The sequence below is a fragment of the Haliotis rubra genome, unplaced genomic scaffold, assembly GCF_003918875.1.
Source record: "Haliotis rubra isolate DU_JTF1 unplaced genomic scaffold, ASM391887v1 Scf976, whole genome shotgun sequence".
Lineage (NCBI taxonomy): Eukaryota > Metazoa > Mollusca > Gastropoda > Lepetellida > Haliotidae > Haliotis > Haliotis rubra.
Genome location: NW_025767719.1, coordinates 300,286 through 323,602, shown reverse-complemented (window position 1 = coordinate 323,602; position 23,317 = coordinate 300,286). Strand labels below are relative to the sequence as shown.

General features: G+C 40.5%; 1 protein-coding gene across 1 annotated transcript; it reads left to right on the top strand.

Moving 5' to 3' along the window:
• Positions 1–55: 55 nt before the first annotated feature.
• LOC124265375 (thioredoxin-like protein 1) lies at positions 56–22,259 on the top strand. The gene is made up of 9 exons (XM_046700149.1): positions 56–240; positions 5,159–5,255; positions 6,198–6,368; positions 12,041–12,163; positions 12,829–12,895; positions 14,562–14,655; positions 15,049–15,127; positions 20,023–20,127; positions 20,454–22,259. The coding sequence occupies exons 1-9, from the start codon at positions 140–142 to the stop codon at positions 20,481–20,483; spliced, it is 867 nt and encodes a 288-aa protein (XP_046556105.1). The 5' UTR covers positions 56–139; the 3' UTR covers positions 20,484–22,259.
• The last annotated feature ends 1,058 nt before the right edge of the window (positions 22,260–23,317 follow it).

Sequence of the window (23,317 nt, the reverse complement as noted above, 5' to 3'; positions counted from 1 at the left end):
CTGGTCCGTTTTGACGTGTCTGTAAGAAGAGTTAACTCCCCTACGGGAAATACGTTCAAATTATCTCCCCTTTCCCATCCACATTTGTTTTGAGCTTAGTCATTTTCTCCGAAGTTGTACGTAATTTGTGACAGTGATCATGACTACAAACTACAAGATTGTCGCGGAGGACCCACAATTTCAACAAGAGCTTGCAAGTGCTGGGTCGAAATTGGTTGTAGCGGATTTCTTCGCTACGTGGTAAGCTGACGAGTCGCTATGAAACAAGGGCTAATACTGTTGCATTTGAAACATTCGTAGATTTCTCGATGAAGGCGAAGTTATCTGCCTTCCACGACGTGATTGTTTTTATAGAAAACTAATAATCTATCAATTTTGTCCAAGGGAAAAGTTTACTCAACATAATCAAATGTTTATGCACGTTGTATCAAGTCCAGTTATCATATTATACTATGCTTACCTCGTATCGTCTTGCAGGATACAAGACGATGCGAAACGAAAATTAGTTTGTAGTATACCTAAAATTATCGCCATATGCTTACATGTTTTACAGCATTATACTTTTTGGTGGGCGACCCAGATTTAGTTACTCACATCTGGATGATTCGTACCCATATTTCAATGATCAGTACCCATTTGTATTTGGTCACCATGGAGCAGTGTTTCAATGGATGTCTGTGACTTCTCTCGTCATATATTTGGACTCGGAAAAAACTTTCCTAGGTGTAACAGTGTCTCAAAAAATCCTTATTCGTGGATATAAGGGAAATGCGGGGAAATTCATATTTTGAATACATGCTTTCATTTTGCATACGCACTGATTATTTTATTCATTGATTCAGCAAATTGAAAATGCCTAATATTCCACTCGTGAATGAAACGTTAGTTTACTGACGCCATTTGCAAACATCACCCATTCGTGTGCCCACAAAATGTGACGTCACCTTGTTTCGTGGATTACGTAGTCGGTAACTTAATGATGTACGACATCCCACTGCAGTAAGTATTGACACCAAGGAAAGCAGACAACGAGAAGTGAGAATGTTGGAGCTAACGGTATCCTTTTAACTTGACATTTTGTAAAAATAAACTTTGGTAATGGTGGTATTAGTGATTTGGGGCTATTTATCTCAATGCTGGACAATTATATTTAGTGTACTTGCGTGTAATGCAGAGATTCGGAACTTTATTTGTGAGCGAGGCATGGCATTTTGTGTACATCAAAGGTACTGCTTCGTGACGTCAGTCGAGACTTAATTTACGAACTAGCATGATAATTTCCGCGATCCACAAATCAAGGTTATCCACGAATTTAGGTTACTCTTCTGTAATAATATATACAAAATTTGTACCCTACTGGCTGCTGAACAGTTATTGCAGCGTAAGAGTTATCGCTGCGTAACAGGTATCGCAAATACATCAGTATCACACGTGCGCAGTTCTGGTCAATTACAATTCCAGTATATTTGTTCCACGGTATTTGACAGCAAAACAAGTCAGGAAAAGAAAATTATTCACAGTAAGTAACATTATACACAATACATTTAATTAAAAAATGAATTATTCTCTCAGCATCTGATTTCAAGCATGATTTATGAATCTATAAAGGTAGGACTTGGTAACAGTGTTCACGAATGGTGTTTCAAAGTAACAGGACGTTGGGTCCTGTAAATTTCAGATGTCTGTCTGACCCACTGAAAATGCACAGGACCCACAGAAGACAAATTAAACACACATTTCAGATTTAGCATTTCTTGTAATTGGCATTGAAATTATTAACAAGCGTAAAATTTATAAATAGCAAACAAGTGTCACATGTCACATATAACAAGTTCAGTCAAAGTCATTGTGAAATATGCAGTCGGACACTGGGGTCGGCGAGTTATAGACTTCCATCTGACCGTCGGCGAATCTGTCGGATTCGTCTGAGGGTTTCACGCTATTCATGAATACTGTGGTAATTTTAGTGATTATGGTGCTGATGAAAAAGGCACATGTCATCATATCCCAATTGCCTTGATTTGTCCTGAAAGGGGCCGAAATTTAGCCAAGCTTATCAAATAATCATTTAACAGGAACCTGATGCATAAAAATAACCTTTAATCACATGTTGATTAATCTCTGTTGAAAAGCAAAACTTTCCCAGCAAGTGATTTAGCTGAGATGGTCTGTCCCACATTTGACTGACCACATGTGAGTAAGTGAGATGTGCTTTATGCCGCCTTTAGCAATATTCCAGTGATATCACATCAGGGGACACCAGAAATGGGCTTCACACATTGTACCCATGTGTGGAATTGAAACTGGGTCTTCAGCGTGATGAGCAAGCGCTTCAACCACAAGGCTACCCCATCGCCCCTGTTTTATATGTGTTTCTATAGGGCCTTAACTTGTTGATAGGCCATTAAAAGGCCCAACAAAGCCTTAAATTTTATGGCTGATAGTCTGTACGAAGCCTGTGCCTCATTTCAGTTCAGTAGGAGGTGTGGTGGTGGAGACTAATGGTTAAACCATTGGCTTGTCGTGCCGCAGACCCAGGTACAATGTGTGAAGCCCATTTCTGGTGTCCCCCACCGTGACTTTGATGGAATATTGCTAAAATCAGTGTAAAAATGAACTCTCACTCCACCATGGAAGCAGACTCTGGCAACAGGGTGTACACCTTCCCTTCACCTGGTGTGCTTGTAGACAGGAGATACAAAGCTGACATATACGAGTATTTACTGTATTTAGTTTCGCAAGCTGGAGGTAAAATATTGGAACATTAATTGATTAATGGAAGAAACACCTCATGGTTGTGTCAAATGCTATTTTTAAGATCATTTACTCATGTAGTTACTGGGTTCGATTCCCCACATGGGTACAATTTGTGAAGCCCATTTTTTTGGTGTCCCCTGCCATGATATTGCTGGAAAATTGATAATAGCGGCATCAAACCATACTCATACCTAGACAGGGGGTACAAAACTGACATATAATTACTGTCTTTAGTTTCGCAAGCTGAAGGAAAAATATCGGAACATCAATTGATTGTAAAACCATACTCACTCACTCACTCAGTTCAGTTGGTGATGCATAGCCTGTATTGCTGTCTGTCAGATTTTAACAAACATTTAAGTAAGTTTTTGAGGTAAAACATACAGAATGAGGGAGTATGATTTTACGCCGCTTTTAGCAATATTCCAGCAACATCATGGCAGGAGACACCAGAAAAAGGGGTTCACAAATTGTACCCATGTGAGGAATCGAACCCAGTAACTACATGAGTAAATTATTAAATCACATTTGACACAACCGTGAGGTGTTTGTTCCATTAATCAATTAATGTTCCAATATTTTACCTCCAGCTTCAAAACTAAATAGAGTAATTATATGTCAGCTTTGTATCTCCTGTCTACAAGCACACCAGGTGAAGGGAAGGTGTACACCCTGTTGCCAGAGTCTGCTTCCATGGTGGAGTGAGTGAGTTCATTTTTACACTGATTTTAGCAATATTGCAGCAATATCACGGAAGGGACCCCAGAAATGGGCTTCACACATTGTACCCATGTGGGGAATCAAACACAGGCTTTCGGCGTGATGGGAGAACACTTTAACCAATAGGCTACCCCACCTCCCTGTAAACATGTGATGTGTTACAATTATTGAAATGGTGTTCAATCTGTGTGCCTCAGTAAGTTTTGAGATGACACAGATGAAATATTTTCAAAGTATCCTGGGGGCACGAATAACATTATGAAAAAAATCTCCCCGTGATTCATGTACAGTCTGTTTGCTGTGAAAACGTACCGATGAATTTCACTTTAAACAAAAAAGTAAATCAAATAAAGTGAAATTAAAGATTGCAAATCCTCATAATTTTACCTTGCCAAATGAACAATTAAATCTGAGAATTTTATTCAACTTAGGATAAAACTTCTTTAACAAACGATCATAGTTTCAAATCGCTATTATTGGTTTGTATTACAAGGGGTATGCACATTAAATGAAACACGAGAACAAGTAGGGTTGGTCTAAGTTAACGCTCGTCAGGTACCACACGTGTGTTTGTTTCACTGTTCCAACTACTGCGCTTGCCCCCTTGTCTGGTCCAGACCGATTATTTGCAGCTGGAATATTGCTGGGCGCAGCATAAAACTGAACTGAGTGACTCACTCACTCACTCAAAGATATTAATTGTTGAAACAAAAAAAGGGCGGGGGTGGGTCCAGTAATACAAATGGCGATTGGGTGGCCTAGTGGTTAAAGTGTTTGCTCGTCATGCCAAAGGCCTGGGTTCGATTCCCCATATGGGTACAATGTTTCAAGCTCAATTCTGGTGTTCCCCACCATGTTATTGCGGGAATATTGCTAAAGGCGGCAGAAATCTAAACCCACTCACTTACTCACTCGAGTCGTTCAAGGTACTGCATTTCATTGTACAGAGTTGTTTACGTTGGAGGGGAGGGAGGAATACTGGCCCAGTTGTCTAAGGAGCTCTGATATTTGCTTTACAGGGTTATGTCCCTTGGACGCACCAGGAACTTGTGATGGAGAATCTTTTGATTCCAACTTTCCTCCTACATAAACATGACATGCCATGATAAAACTAGAGCACATAAATGTCATTTTCTGATTGGCTGAGCGCTCTTCTATTATTTTCAATATACCCGACTTATAAATGAGTAACATTTTCTGTTACCCGCTTGGAATGCCAAACTGTGGGAATTCATTTGGTACTTCGTGTTAGTAATTCTTTATCTCAAATAATTGAGTCACGTATGATGTATGGAAATTACCAGTGTTTTGCGAATGCAAATCGATATAAGGGAGATAACTCTAAATTTGTTGTTCTTGACATTCTATGTCATCAGAAAATGTTGCATTGGCTTATTGCCTTACTCTGGTTCCCCTTATTATGGTCCGATACGTGTGCTTCAAACAGTTCAAATTTGACATTGAGGTGTTCGGAAAGATAAATACGATGTTCACTGGTCCCTCTGGGCCCATATGATGATGTAGTGATTATGTTTGTTTATATTCCCTTCCCCTTAGGGCTCTTTTTGGGCCCAATTAATAGCCGTGTCAAACCTCACTCACTCATTCAATCAATCGCTTCACACTCACTCACACAAGCACTCAGCCACTCTCTCACTCAATCAACCACTCACTGTTACAGGTGTGGGCCATGTCAGAGGATCGCGCCAATATTTGAAGAGTTCAGTACCAAGTACCCGAATGCAATCTTCCTAAAAATCGATGTCGATCTTTGTCAGGTAAGCAATACACTTGTCATCAATCATCTTATCATCATATCCCAATTGCACAGGTCAATGTTGATGTTGATCACTGGATTGTCTGGTCCAGACTGAAATATTTACAGTTGCCATATAGCTGGACTATTGCTGGGTGGTGGGGTAGCCTAGTGGTTAAAGCGTTCGCTGGTCACGCTGAAGACCCTGGTTCGATTTTCCACATGGGTACAATGTGTGAAGCCTATTTCTTGTGTCCTACACCGTGATATTGCTGGAATATTGCTAAAAGCGGCATAAAGCTAAACTCACTCACTCACTGGAATATTGCTGAGTGCAGCATTTAACAACAAACCAACAGTCTACTTGATGACATCTAAAATGAAAGTGCTGTTAAACACGTTCAAAATCATTCTCTTCCCACAGAGGTTACTAGTCATATCTTCCTACGAACCTCTGTTCTAATACTGCCATATTTCCGGTTCGTGCATTAAAATCCCTAGCGGCAAAAGATCGCCATACAGTTATCACCCTTCTTTCTATCCAATCAGAACCGTGTGTTACATCGGCTTAGATTCAACCTTAGTTCTAACACAAGCAAATGTGGGGCCACAAATATCCCCATCTGCGGGGACTTGTGTTCATATTACACACAAGATGTTTAATGGCTAAGGCTTGTCCGTTGTCAGTTTAGTTTTCGATACATCACGGAGAATTACAGAGGCCTTTGCGAATGATCACTTTTGAAACAACGTCGCTGATTGCGCAACTAGATCTGATTGCCTCCAATCACGAGTCTTGAACGCTCACACCATTAAAGGGCTGTATTAGAACAGAGGTTACGTAGGAAGATATGACAGGAGTAACCTCTGTGGGAAGAGAATGGTTCAAAATGGTCTTATATCAAAGTTGATCAGGCAATATATCAAACAATCAATTAGCCCATCATTTGTCTGTGTTGTACAGGAAACGGCTCAGTCACAAGGCGTCTCCGCCATGCCGACGTTCATGTTCTACCGCAACAAGGTGAGGATCGACACTCAGAAGGGCGCAGACCCCAAGGCCTTGGAGGAGAAGATTAAAAAGTGGTACGGTGAAGAGGACGAAGGAGAAGAGGAGGTTGTCGTCAAAGGACATGTGAGTTTAGAAAAAACACATTTATTCTTTGTATCTTTGATGAAGATCTGGGTTAGAATTGGTCTTCATGCCTGTTGTAAGACCCGACTAATGGGATCATATGCTCAGGCTTGCTGAGGGGCAGTGGGGTAGCCTAGTGGTTAAAGCGATCACTTGTCACGCTGAAGACCCGGGTTCGATTCCCCACATGGGTACAATGTGTGAAGCCCATTTCTGGTGTCCCCCGCCATGATATTGCTGGAATATTGCTAAAAGCGGCGTAAAACCCAACTCACTCACTCAGGCTTGCTGATTTGGTTGAGGTATACCTCCATAGGGGGATCCAGAGGGGGGTGTAGTGGTGCCCCCCTTTTGTCCTGAAAGTTTATTAAATGACCATTGAAACTCGGGTGAAAATGAAGTGTGCACCCCTCCTTTTCTCAATAGTGTGCACCCCCCCTTTCTCAAAAAGCTGTATCCGCCCCTGTACCTCAGTGTCCCAACTTTGAGATGCCTGCTCATGATGTCAATCACTGGATTGTCTAGTCTAGATTTGATCATTTACAGACTGTCATCATGCAGCTGGAATATTGCTGGGTGTGGCATTAAGCAACAAACATAGAAATGTTTTTTATCCTAACAAAATGCACTGCAATCATTTTTTTGGGAATGTCCCTGTTGAATCAAATTTGTTTCTGTGTCTCATCATGATGATGGGAAGGCAGGCATTTGAGAGATCAGGGACAGATAACTCTGGTTTGTAACCACGGGCAGCGAGGGCACATATAGCCCGTATGCCTGAAGGAGGAAGAGGCCTGTTTTGGGTTCTGTGGTACAGGAGGAAGAGGCCTATTTTGTGTTCGGTGGTATAGGAGGAGGAGGCCTGTTTTGGGTTCTCTAGTAAAGGAGGAGGAGGTCTGTTTTGGGTGGGAAAGGCTGGTTCTGTAGTATAGGATTATGAGGCCTGTTTTGGGTTCTGTGGTATTGGAGGAGGAGGCATGTTTTTGGTTCTGTAGCATTGGAAGAAGACCCCTGTTTTGGGTTATGTGGTATTGGAGGAAGAGGCCTGTTTTTGGTTCTGTGGTATTGGAAGAAGACCCCTGTTTTGGGTTCTGTGGTATTGGAGGAAGAGGCCTGTTTGGGTTCTGTGGTATTGGAAGAAGACCCTTGTTTTGGGTTCTACGGTATTGGAGATAGAGGCCTGTTTGGGTTCTGTGGTATTGGAAGAAGACCCCTGTTTTGGGTTCTGTGGTATTGGAGGAAGAGGCCTGTTTTGGGTTCTGTGGTATTGGAAGAAGACCCCTGTTTTGGGTTCTGTGGTATTGGAGGAAGAGGCCTGTTTTGGATTGGAAGAAGACCCTGTTTTGGGTTCTGTGGTATTGGAATGTTGAAGACCCCTGTTTTGGGTTCTGTGGTATTGGAAGAAGAGGCCTGTTTTTTTCTGTTTTGGAAGTTCTGTGTGGTATTGGAGGAAGAGGCCTGTTTTGGGTTCTGTGGTATTGGAAGAAGACCCCTGTTTTGGGTTCTGTGGTATTGGAGGAAGAGGCCTGTTTGGGTTCTGTGGTATTGGAAGAAGACCCCTGTTTTGGGTTCTGTGGTATTGGAGGAAGAGGCCTGTTTGGGTTCTGTGGTATTGGAAGAAGACCCCTGTTTTGGGTTCTGTGGTATTGGAGGAAGAGGCCTGTTTTGGGTTCTGTGGTATTGGAAGAAGACCCCTGTTTTGGGTTCTGTGGTATTGGAAGAAGACCCTTGTTTTGGGTTCTGTGGTATTGGAAGAAGACCCCTGTTTTGGGTTCTGTGGTATTGGAAGAAGACCCTTGTTTTGGGTTCTGTGGTATTGGAAGAAGAGGCCTGTTTTGGGTTCTGTGGTATTGGAAGAAGACCCCTGTTTTGGGTTCTGTGGTATTGGAAGAAGAGGCCTGTTTTGGGTTCTGTGGTATTGGAAGAAGAGGCCCTGTTTTGGGTTCTGTGGTATTGGAAGAAGACCCTTGTTTTGGGTTCTGTGGTATTGGAAGAAGAGGCCTGTTTTGGGTTCTGTGGTATTGGAGGAAGAGGCCTGTTTTGGGTTCTGTGGTATTGGAGGAAGACCCTTGTTTTGGGTTCTGTGGTATTGGAGGAAGAGGCCTGTTTTGGTTTCTGTGGTATTGGAAGAAGACCCTTGTTTTGGGTTCTGTGGTATTGGAAGAAGAGGCCTGTTTTGGGTTCTGTGGTATTGGAGGAAGAGGCCTGTTTTGGGTTCTGTAGTACTGGAGGAAGAGGCCTGTTTTGGTATGGGCATAAAGTAAGAGGGATGACAGTGTGTTGTGTCAAGATATATGAACATATAATGACATCCAGTGTCATGTATCCATTTTAAAACTTGATGCGGGTAACCAAATGGTTGAAGCATTAGTCTAACGAGCTCTTTAATAATCACTGAAGCTGGCAAGATCGACCATTTGACTGATTATTCAGTCAACCACCCCAGCACTAATTCATACAAACAATTTGACTTTAAAAAAAACCAAAAAAACTAATTCATACATATCATATGAGTATGTGATTTGTTGAAATAGTCATATAAGCAAGAACAGTGAGGTAGATCTATCGGGGGAAGATAATCAATCAGAAATTATTCAGATGTCAACGATCAGTCAGATGTCACTACAAAAATACTAAAGAACACAATTTCTAATTTGCAACTTGAAACGTTCTTTTCCATTTCCGTAGAAATAAACTTAATTTGCGCAAGTTGTTATGTATCAATGAATACACAATGCCATTTAGAAAGTGTCAATTGCAACACGATATATTTGAGAGTACACTTTCTCAGTAAAGTACAGATTCTAGTAGTTTTACTTTATTGAATCGCCTCCGGGATTTGAACCAACACCTCAGAGTCTGGCATCTAATTGCCAGCACACCTTGGTGGCTGAGTGGGTTAGACTGCCGACTTTGAGAATAAATCATTTATACCCAGCCCAATGGAAAGAGCCTGCATCTACAGCAGTCAGTGAACCAGTGGTTCAGATTGACTGTTCAGTCGGATGTTAATTAAATATATGATTGAATTTCAGTTTGTTTTAATGTTACATTTACATTATGAGAGATTTAAACATTCGGTAAGATAAATTTGTTGTAGCATTATGATTCAGGGTATACAGGGTTTTATGTATCCCTCGTTAGGTTTTATCCACCGAGCCGAATACAGGGATTTACCTTGAGTCCTATATTTGAGGGTCCCTGGGATTCATACTCTTAATTTTCAGGGGTCCTGGACTACAAAATGGGGGTCCCTGACACTTAATTATTATTATTGTTACGGTTTGAACCAGCAAAATATAACACAGACAAGTCTAAAATATTCAATAATTTAATGAGCAATGAATGACAATACAGATATTTAGTACAATGCAATTGAGTCACAAATTTAAAATATTGGGTCACAAATATGAAATATTAACTCACCAGAGGCTTGACATGTACAGTGTGAGCAGAAATACTGATTGAAGGTTGTTTACAATGACAGTAGACGATTGGTCTTGACGATGTTGACGAAGGCAGACAGATGTATAACTCCAGTGATGTGATAAGTCCATGTATTAGCCCGTGTCGCACAACACAACAACCAGCCTTTATATAGCTCTCACACAGATTCTAGAGAATTCCCGTAAAGCCAGGCGGCATCATTATCCACTCAGAACATTCAAGAAAGGCCTCGCAAACACGACATGATGAAAGCCTTAAATAAGATTCACAAGGGAGGCAACTCTGATGCGCTATCAAGAAGGCGTACCACTACAAAATACTATTGCCATTGAACATACATGATGCGAGATGTGACCCACAGCCCACACTCAAAACGTTAAACATTGTGACCCATAATAATTATCACTCAATCAATGATATCACAAATTACAAAAAACACACTCTTGTAAAATTATGAATACTATGTTGTAATATTGTTGTAATTCAGTTACTGTTACTGTATTGTGTATCATGATCATCTCATTGTTACAGTAATTAAACGGCAAATGATACCCGGCTAGTAGCAGACTCAGTGATAACTTATTGTTACTTGATCGAAATTTTTACCAAAAGTGTTTGACTTTTTCTGCGTCCTGTGGGCTAACAAACTGTTGCATCCATTGTCAATTTTTATGTCGTGCCAGGGCATGAATCGTGTCCCGTAAATTGCTGTGCATAATTAAAGGGATAAATCATTAGTCAATGAATATATCATTACCTGATTTTGCTGACACATTTCAAAAAGTTAGAGAATGATACCATCATGTTTATGTTTCTATTAACAATATAATCACAATTTTGCTGGTTATCAAAACATCTGACAAAGGAAAACAAATGATTTCTTGGTTCATCATTACAAGTTACATCGTTATATTTGGGATAACACTAGTAAAGTAAAGATTCTAGCACTTTTGTTGGGTTAAGACCCATCCGGGATTCGAACCCACACTCTCAGAGTCAGGCACCTAATCGCCAACACTTTCTAAATGGCATATTTATAAAATTTACAGACAAACAAAGCGTGAAATTCATCTTTAATAGATATTATATTATTACGTCTACGGAAAATGCAAACTCTTTCTTCAGTTGGTATACCTGTATATGTCGCAATTTCGATAGCTAATCCAAAGTTACTACATCTAATTTTGGCTAACAGATATATAAAGTATTAGTATGGTGAGATAGGTACTCACTTCCAACTAAATTTATCTCCTATTAAAAGTCACAAAAGTATAATGTTTCCTTATGATAATAATCATATATCCCATGAACCACATACATGTTGGTAAACTAAAACTGACAAACACTGACATGCACTAACCAAGCCGGCGAGCCTGACCAGTTATCCTGTTTGTTGCCTGTTACAAGAAACATGGGTTGCTGAAGATCAGCACTAACCTGGATCTTTGTGGGTGGTTGCAAACAGTTGTATTCTACACAGTTGTACATTGTTGTATTCTACACAGTCGTATTCAGCAGTCTTATTCTACACAGTTGTGTTCAGCACAGTTGTGTTCTACACAGCTGTACTTTCATTGTATTGTACAGTTGTATTCTTCACAGTTGTGTTCAGCACAGTTGTGTTCTACACAGTTGTACTCATTGTATTGTACACAGTTGTATTCTCCATAGTTGTTATTCTACATAGTTGTATTCTACACAGTTGTACTCAGTTGTATTCTACTGTTGTATTCAGCACAGTTGTATTCTACACAGTTGTACTCAGCTGTACTCTACACAGTTGTATTCTGAACAGTTGTATTTAGCAGTTATACTCTACACGGTTGTATTCAGCACACTTCTTTTCTACACACTTGTATTGTACACAGTTGTACTCAGTTGTGTTCAGCACAGTTGTATTCTACACAGTTGTACTCAGTTGTATTCTACACAGTTGTATTCTACAGTTGTATTTTACACAATTGTATTCCACACAGTTGTAGTCTACACAGTTGTTTTCAGCACAGTTGTACTCAGTTGTATTCTTCACAGTTGTATTCAGCACAAATGTATTCTACACAGTTGTACACAGTTATATTCTGCACAGTTCTAGTCTGCACAGTGGTATTCTGCACAGGTGTATATTGTTGTACACTAGTTGTATTTAGCACAGTTGTATTGAGTACCATTGTACTCATTTGTACACAGTTGTACTCAGTTGTACACACTTACTTCTTGTGTTCTAGATGGATCTTTCCACCTTCATCTCTAAATCTGGGTGCGAGTGCCTGAACGAGTCTGATGACCACCCACTTGCCCATGCCCTCTCACAGAAAGGAGGATTCTTGGAGTCAGACGTTGATGAACAGGTAATAATAATAATAAGGAGTCCATTTGTAATGTACTTAACTCCACACCAGAAGGTATGCTCATAGCGCTACAAAGTTGACTAGTTCACTAGTCGTTGTATTTATGGAAGAGCAGGGTCTTTAGGTCTGACTTGAAAACATCAAGACTTGGCGCTCTTTTCAACCCTTCTGAAGAGAATTCCAGAGGATTCCAGCTTGAGTGGGAAATTGTCTGTAGTCAAATCCTTTATGTCGCCATTTAGGGACAGTACAGAGAAACTGAATTACGGATGTTAGTGGTCTGGTTGGGCGGTATTGCTTAATTATCTCACAGAGGTATGGTGGTGCTGTACCATATAGACATCTATATGCGAGGTACTGGAGTAATCTTTGGTCACAGCCTAGCCTTTGTTTGTTTGTGATGGCATATTCAGTAATCTTTGGCCACTGCCTTTACCCAAATTTGTTTGTTCATTTTTTATGTTATGCTGAATCATCTTTGGTGACGGCCATGTCGAGTTATATTCGTTGGTTCGTTGATTCTTCATTCCTGTTTGATGCCATATTCAGTAAGCTTTGGTAACAGGCTTGCCCATATTTATTTGAAAGGCTCGTTCGAATTTTGAATTTATGGCTTATTCAATCTTCCATACAAAGTGTTGATACTCCCACCATCTCTGTTTCAGCTCATCATCAGTTTGGCCTTCTCTCAGCCAGTGAAGCTCCACTCTCTCAAGGTGAACGGGCCAGCAGGTATGAAGTCTTTGATTGCCTTTCATCTTTCATCAACACCGGTATCAATATCAGTGAAATATGTCTCTTTTACCCATTTCATGAATCTCATTGTGATAAATAGTCTTTCAGAAAATACTGAAAATATGCTTCTGAAAATATACACTGGATGAAAATGGTTATAACAAAACAGATAATTTTGGTTTTACTTAAACATTTGGGCAGTCTAAGTAAATTTAGGCTCAGTATTATTTGTTACACTGCTATACTGAGTCTATCAAACTAACCATAGTAGAAATCAAACGGTCGTCAACAGCTAACCTTTGAGCCACCTATGACCGTCCAATTTGTCCTAGGTCAGATTCTCCCCGGGGAAAGTTTGTCCTAGACCAGATTCTCCCCGGGGAATATTTAGAATGGGGAAAAAATGGCCTGCTACACTTGCCTGTCTGGCAGGCAGGTATTTAGAACGCTGGTGTTAAGTCAGTGTAGCATATTCAGCAAAGCATGCTGATGATACACCAGTGCATCTTTGAATCATGCTGATGATACACCAGTGCATCTTTGAATCATGCTGATGATACACCAGTGCATCTTTGAATCATGCTGATGATGGTGCACAGGCACCTCTTTGAATCATGTCATTACTATGTTTTATGATGTCCGTTTCAAGAGAAAATGGCTCACATGTTAAGGCATCATTATTTCCCAATATTGAATTTCTTCCGCCAGTGTTGGCGTCGAGTTCAGTATGTACATGAATTGTAATTTCAGTGGAGCATTTGGAACCAAATGCACTGCATATGATTGAGATTGACCAGCTTATGGTAGAATCTGAAAGTGCTGAAGAGATCTGGTAGGAGGAGGTCGTAGTCTTCTAAGGCACGACAATTTGTTGTACAGAGTTGCATTCCTTGACACACACTGTGATAATGATGATTGTGGATTCATTCTGGTTCATTTTGATTAAGTTGTTGGGTTTGACAACGATGTGTAAAATGTTGGAGACTTGCATCATTTCGAGAATTCCTTAACCTTCCAATATGATATAACTGATTACTGGTCAAACCTTGATTAGGCCATGCATAAAAATAGTCTTGTTTCTCATTACCTCCAGGCCCAAAAATTGGACCCGACCCTAAGGTTTTTTTATCTTTAACACAAGAGAAAATACAACTTCGACTCTTAAAATGTCAGGGGTGGAAATAACTTTAAAATTGCTAGTGTACTCCGGTACAGTGGCACATGTAAAATCACTTACCCTTATAATTTTTCCACTACACCGGACGTTTCCTTGTTGATTTTTTAAATAAATAACCTTATTAACATTGGAAAGTCAACTGGACACCGGTACAGCGTGATATACAAATTTGCTTGCCCGACAGTAAAAAACACTGGACTCGGACGTCGGGCAATGGGTTATTTCCACCCCTGAATGTGCACGAATTTTTCACACTTCTAAGTTTTGATTGTCTATCGGAGAAAAGGTGTAAGTTTCCACAGAAATCACTGGGTTTTGGACATAAAATAAAATAAAATGTAAAAAAATAAAATAAAATGTAAAAATAAACTTCTCCCACCACCCATATTTTTTTTTTTTTAAAGTGATGAGAGACCAGAATACTTTTTATGTGGTTTTAAATCCAACTGAAGTGATCCATGGTTTTAAATGTGATTTCTTTTTCAGAAAATGCACCCAAAACAATAAAAATCTTCATCAACCAGCCAACAACTCTAGATTTTGATGGCGCCGACAGTATGGAACCTGTACAGAAATTTATGTAAGTTGCAAGGATGTCAAGCATGGGCTGTATACAACTAAGGGAGGTCACTGTAATTCACAAAGTGTCATAGTATTACTGAAGACCAGACATTTATGGTCGCTCCTGTTACTGTTGCTAATATTTAACAGAACAATATCTACATTAACTTGCATGTACAATTATCATTTTTACATATGTTTATTATTTAATAATATTTTAACTCTAAAAGATACATAATTAGTTCTCATTGCAATATGGCTGGTTGTTGATACAAATGAAAATTTTACTCACCTGCTTGAAATGAATGAAATACAGTAAACTATGTTTATAACGAACAGAGACATACAGGTAACTATTACGATTCACTTTCTAGTAGTTGACCATAAAAGTTTTGGGGCCTTTTTTTTCCAGACTTACACCTGACGATGTCAAGGAAGGTGCCCTTGTTCAGCTTCGCTACGTTAAATTCCAGAATGTACAGAATATCACAGTAAGAGTTCTTGTTGTATTGCCACATGATACCCGTGAAGGTCCGGGTTAGAATTGATCTTCAGTAACCCATGCTTGTCGTAAGAGGCGACTAACGGGATCGAGTGGTCAGGCTCGCTGACTTGGTTGACACATGTCATCGTATCCCAATTGCGTAGACTCATGGTGTTGATCACTGGATTGTGTGGTCCAGACTTGACTATTTACAGACTGCTGCCATATAGCTGGGATATTGTGGAGTGTGGCGTTAAACAACAAACCAACCAACCAAATGTATCATCCCATGAACTGATATTGGCGTCCAGGGTTGATAACCATTGCCTTTTGAGGGCAGTCGAGTTTTTTTAAATATTAGACCACCAGTATATATACATAACAAAACTCAATTATAACATAAACATTCCCTCTGGATTATGGTAGCCTTATTCCTGTGGATACACAGAATACATACAGAAAATCAAAAGAAATTGTAACACTAAGTCATAGCTATTCCTAGTGGTGTACCTAGTCTACCCCTGAGTTATCTCCCTTGATCATTACGTCACTGTATTGTTCTCCTAGAACCCTTCATAATTTTTCTGTATGGTCCACACGCATGACGTGCAAAGAATCGAGTGAAATTTCATTTCAAATCAAGACTTCATTTCTTCATTATATAGGTTATTTACAAATCTCATTCCATTTAATATTAAATCGCATTGCTGTTTGCATTTATATTAGCTATTTTTTCAACATATTTAGGGTTTGAAGTTTTCCCGCCCTTTCTGATTGACGAGAATGGCGCAGAGCAAATGCCTCCCATGTCAGAAATTCATGACGGATGTTGATCCCTACTCTCTGTGTGCTTCCTGATGTAAAGGCTTACCTTGCTCAATTTCGGATCGATGTTTATTCAGGAAATGTCTGAGGAAGATTGGATGTTGATGGGCAAATCTCGTTCCTTAGTTAGGAAGCGTAAACATTCATCAGAATGTTCTAAGTCAAAGAAAGTTCAGGGATCTCCGCCCTAATCTATTAAATCTGAACCGAAATCTTGTTCTAGATCAAAATCCTCTCCCAAGTTGGATATATCTGCATTCTCGGAACTTTTGGCAGGATTTAAGTCCGATATCCAGAAGGCCATGGACAAATCTGTATGGGATATGGAGATAAGGAATGACGAAAAATTTACTCGCCTGTCTAAACATCTGGAGGAACCTGTTTTATCCGGCTAGACGGCAGATAACCGCAGTGACTTGGTGGTCGATGGCAAGAGCCGGGGCCCAAAGTAACTTCCTTCAGAAACCAGGGGTGCTATGACCGGGAAAGCCAGTTACCATGCCCTGGCGTACGTAGGAGGCCGGTCCCCTCAGGAGGAGAAGCCTAAGGCTTCAAGCGACGGAATGGAGTCTGCCTAGCCGGCTCCGGTTCCGGGGTGACCGTGGCTCAGGCCACACACCCCGCGTCCTTTGTCCCCGGGAGCCAGTCATCCGTGGCTGCTCCCTGTTGCATACAGCCTGCTACCTTTACCCACTGGGAGACCAGGCAGCTAGGGTTTCATGGGTCTGACTAGGTCCAGACGGCACGTGATTCCCGCCCCGGCTATCGCCAGGCCACTGGATCGGCAGCTATGGATAACGGTGTATCAACCCAGCAATCTGATTTGCACGGACCTAGCGGTTCAGAGGACACGGCTACGGACCCTCAAGGTTATTTTGACACAGACAATCCGCCCTTAGTCCCGTTAGTGTCTGATGTGACAGATCAGGAGGATTCATCGGTTTATCCTTTTTCACAACCGGAGTTTTCCATGAGAGAAGAGTTGTTGATGGTACAACCTATAGACATTGCAGCACAGGATTTTAAGCCGGGCTGGTCATTTAAGGAAAAGCTGGAACTTTCGCAAGGACTTTATCCTAATACTCTTCCCCCTCCGTCGGAGGAGCAGGAGATAGATATTCCCATGGAACTCGGATTATCAGGTTGTCTTCCCCCGGAACGGATGCCCAGGCTGTCATTACCACATTCATCATCACTTAAGAAAGTGTTGGAGAATTACATCTTAGGCCTCTCCCAAGGCTACGAACTTGATTTATTTCATCCATGATCATGTTATCCCAGCCAATCAACCAAGTTTAGACAAGGACTTTAAACAGTTACAGGATGCTAGAGGCTCTCATGACTATGCACCTGTCTGTACTTACGCACCTTGATTCATCAGGATTCAAAGTTTATAAGCATAGATCTATAGGATGCGTATCTTCATATCCCTATTCATCCAAGATCTCGGAAATGCCTCAGATTTGTGGTGAACAGTTGCAGGTTTCAGTTCCGGGTGCTGCCGTTCGGAATATCCCTAGCGCCATGGCTGTTCATGAAAATAATCTCCCCAATTCTAGCCTTTCTTTATCAACGAAGTATTGCAATACACGGTTATCTGGACGATTTCTTGGCAAGGCATGTGGTGACAGGGGTTCTCATGAGGCAAACCAACTTCACATGTTTACGCATCTGGGTCTAATAGTTCATCCTACAAAGTCAGAACTGGTTCCTTCCACGAGGATCAAGTTTCTAGGTCAATCTTAGATTCAAGTGTATACCGTATTTATACTCCTTGTTGGTTGGAAATATCAACCAAGATAACCAACATGTTACAGACGCCAACTGCATCAGTTCGTTCATGGATGTCCCTTCTAGGATCTCTCACTTTAATCCAGGATTATACTGTAAGAGGAAGACTAAGGTTGAGAATCCCGCAGATCTGGCTCAACCAGTTTCGGATGGAGGACTTGGAACATCTCATAGCTTTTCCAGACAGAGTCCTTAGGGAGATATTATTGTGGACTGTGGACGTGAATGTGTTGCCTGGGGTTTCATTACTTCCTCGTTTACCGGATCTGACACTTTATGCGGATGCCTTGAACACGGGTTGGGGTGCACACATGGACATCTGGCAGACTCAAGGTGTGTGGAATCCGTCAGAGGTGAATCTGCATATAAACTGTCGGGAAATGTTAGCACTGTTAAAAGCGATCCGTTCAACAGTAGTGGCTTACATCAACAAACAGGGAGGTACCAAATCTCAACAGCTCCTCGGGATCACTCAGGATCTGTATCAAGCAGTGGACGCTATAAATTGTTTAATCAGGGCATGCCACATTCCAGGTTGGAAGAATATCTTAGCAGATTCTTTATCTCGACAGGACAGGGTGATCTCGACCGAATGGACTCTCCAGGAAGAGGCATTCGATTTGATAGGACAGACGTGGGAAATTCCAAACAGAGATCTGTTTGTCACTTGCGTTTCCTCCATTCAAAGTAATCCCAGAGGTTCTGTTAAAAATTCAACAACATGACTGTCTAGTTTATCTAGTGGCAGCAGCATGGCCTGCCAGACCTTGGTTTCCCACTCTACTGCAGCTATTGGTGGACAAACCTTTACGTCTCCCGTTGTGGCACAATCTAATCAGTCAACCTAAGTCCAGCAGGTTTCACAAGGATGTCAGTCAATTTGCGCTACACGTATGGAAGCTATCTCAAGCTACCATGACTACGTGAAATGCTCGAATTTGGACAATCAATAAAATTAGACACTATCAATCCTGGATTGAAAATGCATCTGATTTCATGACCACTTTACTGTGCATATATACAACACTGCCGCTTTACTTTAGCTTTACCACCAACAGGGCTAATATCAACACAACAGACCTGATGGAAATGCTTATAAAACATTTATTAAACTCGACAATTATATGATTTTTCCTCCACAAGTATTAGGGAACCTCCCTATCATATTACCTTGCATTATAAAATATTCAAACTCAATTACAATGCACAGCCCCGAACATAAACAAACAATATCTAACTTATGAATCAGAAAGCCTTGTTAAAATACATCTCTATTTATACAAAATTTCCAGCAAAAAAGTCAGTTAACATTTGCCTTCCTGGTAAATGGTATATTTGTTTCCGTTTGGAATGGGAAATTCGCATGATAACGGTCAGGCGAACACCAAGTTAATGCCACTCATACTCCATCATGTCCCGTTGCAGCGTTTAAAAAATACGAAAATTGTAGGGGTGTCGCGATATGCGAATGTATCGATGCATCGATACATTTTTACTGACGATACGATACGCGATACATGCTTGCGTGTATCGATTCCTATTGTAAAACTTTATCGATTCAAATTTTTATGCTATTACTATCTCCGTCAAAGTCTTGACGGCCGCTCCGATAAATAGATGTAGCTAGCTTTACTTAAAAGATAGGTTGGAAACTAACAGCTTTTGTGATTGGCTAGACTATTTTGAAGGACCAATCAGCGAGCGCGTACGTTGCTGGTATGGTAATGCTATGAAAAGGCTCGAAAATTATGTATCGCGATACATATCCTATCGTGACCTTAAAATCGTGATACGTATCGTATCGTGAGATTGGTGTATCGTGATACCCCCTAGAAAATTGACCCACCAGAATTCTGCTCTCTGTCTGCTTCCTGCATGACTATCACTGCTGGCGATCTATGTTCGTACACTTTGAACACGGCACACAAAACAATAGTCTGGTTTCAGTCGTGTGAAGGTGGGCCTATAAAAACCAAGCTCTTAGGTATTACATTATTGCATTGTATAAACAGTAGTTTGTTTTGTTTGTACAGAATATTTTATATGTTGCAGTGTTTAAAACTATACAAAGGGCACCTACCACTACCTTCACAGACGAGTTTAATTCGCCTCTCGGCCCATGCCGGTTTATGCAGTGTCTTCCGTGGAACAAAGAAGTTCGATTTTAAATCGGTTATGGTAGAATGGAGATAAACATACTGTGTTTGGAAATTAGATGAATGTTAGACCGAATTTTGCAATACAGGACCACACTCAGCGAATAATCCCTTTGAATCTGTTTTGTAGTTTTTCATCAAAGACAACCTTGGTGATGCTGACACGACGCAGATTGACTACATTGGTGTAATAGGCAGCCCTGTGCAGGCTACCAACATGTCCGACTTCAAACGGGTAAATACTACGGTTGTCGTGCTGTTGATCACTGGATTGTCTGGTCCAGACTCGATCATTTACAGTCCGCCACCATATTATTAATTTAATTATTATGATAGGATATTTATATAGCGCACATATCCATGCAACTAGTACATGCTGAATATTGCTGAGGAGGGCATTAACAACAACAAAAAAGACCAAACAAATTCAACGTTGAGAACTTAAAGACAACATAGTTCAAATATGTGTTTTGAATGAAAAAAATCAGAAATACATGTACGTATAAAAAGTGTGTTCAAACATGCGAAAAATGAAATCTGACGTCTGAGACTTTTTTTTAGGTTGCTGGCAAGAAAGGCGAGAGCCACTGAACAAGGTCTACGTCAAGTCAATGAATTATCTCCCTTGGACTGAAATATATGGACATGACTTATGTGAAGCAACACTGTAACTGGAGTTGACAAGCACATGGACATGTTAATGTGGCTTCGGGAATTCTTTATGGACCTGCACAGAAGCTGAAATTCACAGAGTCTGCATCAAATGACAGTAAAAGTTCCAAGTTTGAATATATAATTTCCCATTTCCTCAGAATGTACATAAATAAGAACCGTTAACATATCCCATTTTGAACAATATCACCTATGTTTTCATACCATAGTTGGAATCCTACATAAAACCTTGTGATTTGTTTTAACATTACTGAGGATTCATTTTTTCAAAGACCTTTAAGTGCAGACCAGCTGAAAGTGATTGTCAATATTTTGGATAACCGGTTTTGAAATAAATGCTGCAAATCTACATTCCCAGTTAGAGTCCCACAGTACAGGATCACTATTATTAACATAATTCTACTTTAAATTTAGACTAAATTACCAAAAACAGTTTGTACAATTTTGTCACAATTTGAAGTCTTGTTGGAGACAGACAGCACAACAATGTGTTTATTATTAGGTAAGTACATGTGTACTGCTCAAAGGCAGATTTGTTCATGTTCCTATACTTAATATGTCATGGGGGGAAATGCTGCATGTTTAATTTATACACTGATTATCATTCATGAACTTCTGATCACTGGTACTTGTACATTTGCAAGAGAGTTACTGTCAGTGTCCTGAAAGAGTTAAGGTATTTGTTTATGATAATGTGAACATTTTTACTTTGTGCATTTCTTTTACAGTTTTGATGCTTATTGGATATAATCCAGTTTAAATATCATGATCTTTCCTGTGATTATGGACCATAGTTCCAAAGAGCTGAGTCAGTGGGAATGTGTATAGATTTGAAAGCCCAAAATTTAAATTTAAATTAAAAATATGAATAATTAAGCTATTTGGAGAACTTGGGGTGATGGGGTATCCTGGCAGTTAAAACGTTCCCTCATCATGCCAAAGAATCAGGTTCGATTCCCCACATGGGTACAATGTGTGAAGCTAGAATATTGCTAAAAGCTGTGTAAAACTAACTCACTCACTCCTTGGAGAATAAGCCAAATGAGACTGACCGGTGTATGTAGGCTTTGACGGTCACATATTTTAATCATTCATGTCTCCTTGGTTTAATTAGTTGATAATGAGTCAGTATCTGATTATATTGCCTACTACCAGAGTTGCCTCCCTTATCTGCAATATCATCTGTTTGAATCCTACATTAAGTTTACACTTGTTGGTCTGTCAGCGCTCTATGTGATGACAGGGTCAAGGTCAGATGTTTCATATCCAACTAGTCCATAGCTCTTTTCAAACAAGTGGTTTCAAAAATATACAAACAACTAGTCAGTTGAACTTTTCTCAGTTCTTTGAATAATGGACTAGTTGCCGTGATTCCTTCATGATCATTTACTTTCATTCTGTTAAGATCTTCACTAGTCTTGGATGAACGGACAAGTGGCATTTGTTATCACTTAAGGCCTTTCCGTTAAGATCAGTCCTAAATTAACAGACCGCAGGAAGGGTAACTCTAGATTTCACAAGGGACAATCGCTTCAGGACAATCGCTTCAGGGCATTCTCCACATACTGTCCAGTCAAGAAACTGTCCGATCTTTGTTAGACTGACTCTCTGTACAGATCATCTATCTCCATGTATTTTAACAGAAGTGTATGTCATTTGTAAATGATGCTCTGAATAAAGAAGGATGGAAGTTTGCATCTGTTGTTTATTGAGTGGAAAAGTGGGTGGCCTAGTGGTCACGCCAAAGACCCGGTTCGATTCCTCACATGGGTACAATGTGTCAATTCTGGTGTTTCCCTGCTGTGATATTGCTGGAATATTGCTAAAAGCTGCTTAAAACTTAACTCACTCACTCATCAATATCTTATTTATGTTGCTATGTATACTTATTTTACTGTTGTCGTCACAGCTTTGGATTATAACTAAAGTGACTTCTTTAAGTAGCACTTAGAAGATGGTATGATGAAGAGGAACACATTTTATGGATAGACAACTTCATTTCAGTAAATGTGACGGGGCGGTGGGGTAGCCTAGTGGTCAAAGCGTTCGTTCGTCATGCCGAAGACCTGGGTTCGATTCCCCACATGGGTAAATTGTGTGACGCCCATTCAAGGGGTCCCCCCACCGTAATATTGCTGGAAGTGTTCAGAGCGGTGTAAAACTAAAACTCACTCACTCACTCACTCAATATGTATGACATGTCTGTGAAGACGTAAAACTTCACTCTCTCAGACATGTCAAGGTCGTCAAATTATGGCCAGTTACGAACTGCTGACCTACATCTGCCTTTAAAGCAGGAAGCACAGGCAAACAGGCAGACGTCAAGACGATCAGAAGAGCATGGACAGACCAGAGGAAACTGAGGCAAGCCCTGTTTGGCAGCTTGACTCGGCTTCAGTCCTGCCCCACAACGAAGTACAGGTGACACATGTGGTCTCACCCTAGGCAAGTGAGTTTGTTCATGAATTGACTCTGTTCACCCAGCAGTGAATGGGTACCCGGTGGGATAAGTCACATGACTGTTAACCTTCTCACGCCTCACTGGCAGCTTGGGTTGTCCGGGGTAATATTGCGTTAGTGCTTTGAGCTTGAACATGTATGTGGAAACAAGCGCTTTATGTATAGCCATTATTATTCCCTGCAGTGGGATATAGGTTTGAGCCACGTCCCTCCCTCCCAGATGATGTCGACATTTTTTCTCAAAAACCGTTATAGATGGGGAAACCAAATTTGGTTTGTGTTTTCAGAACATG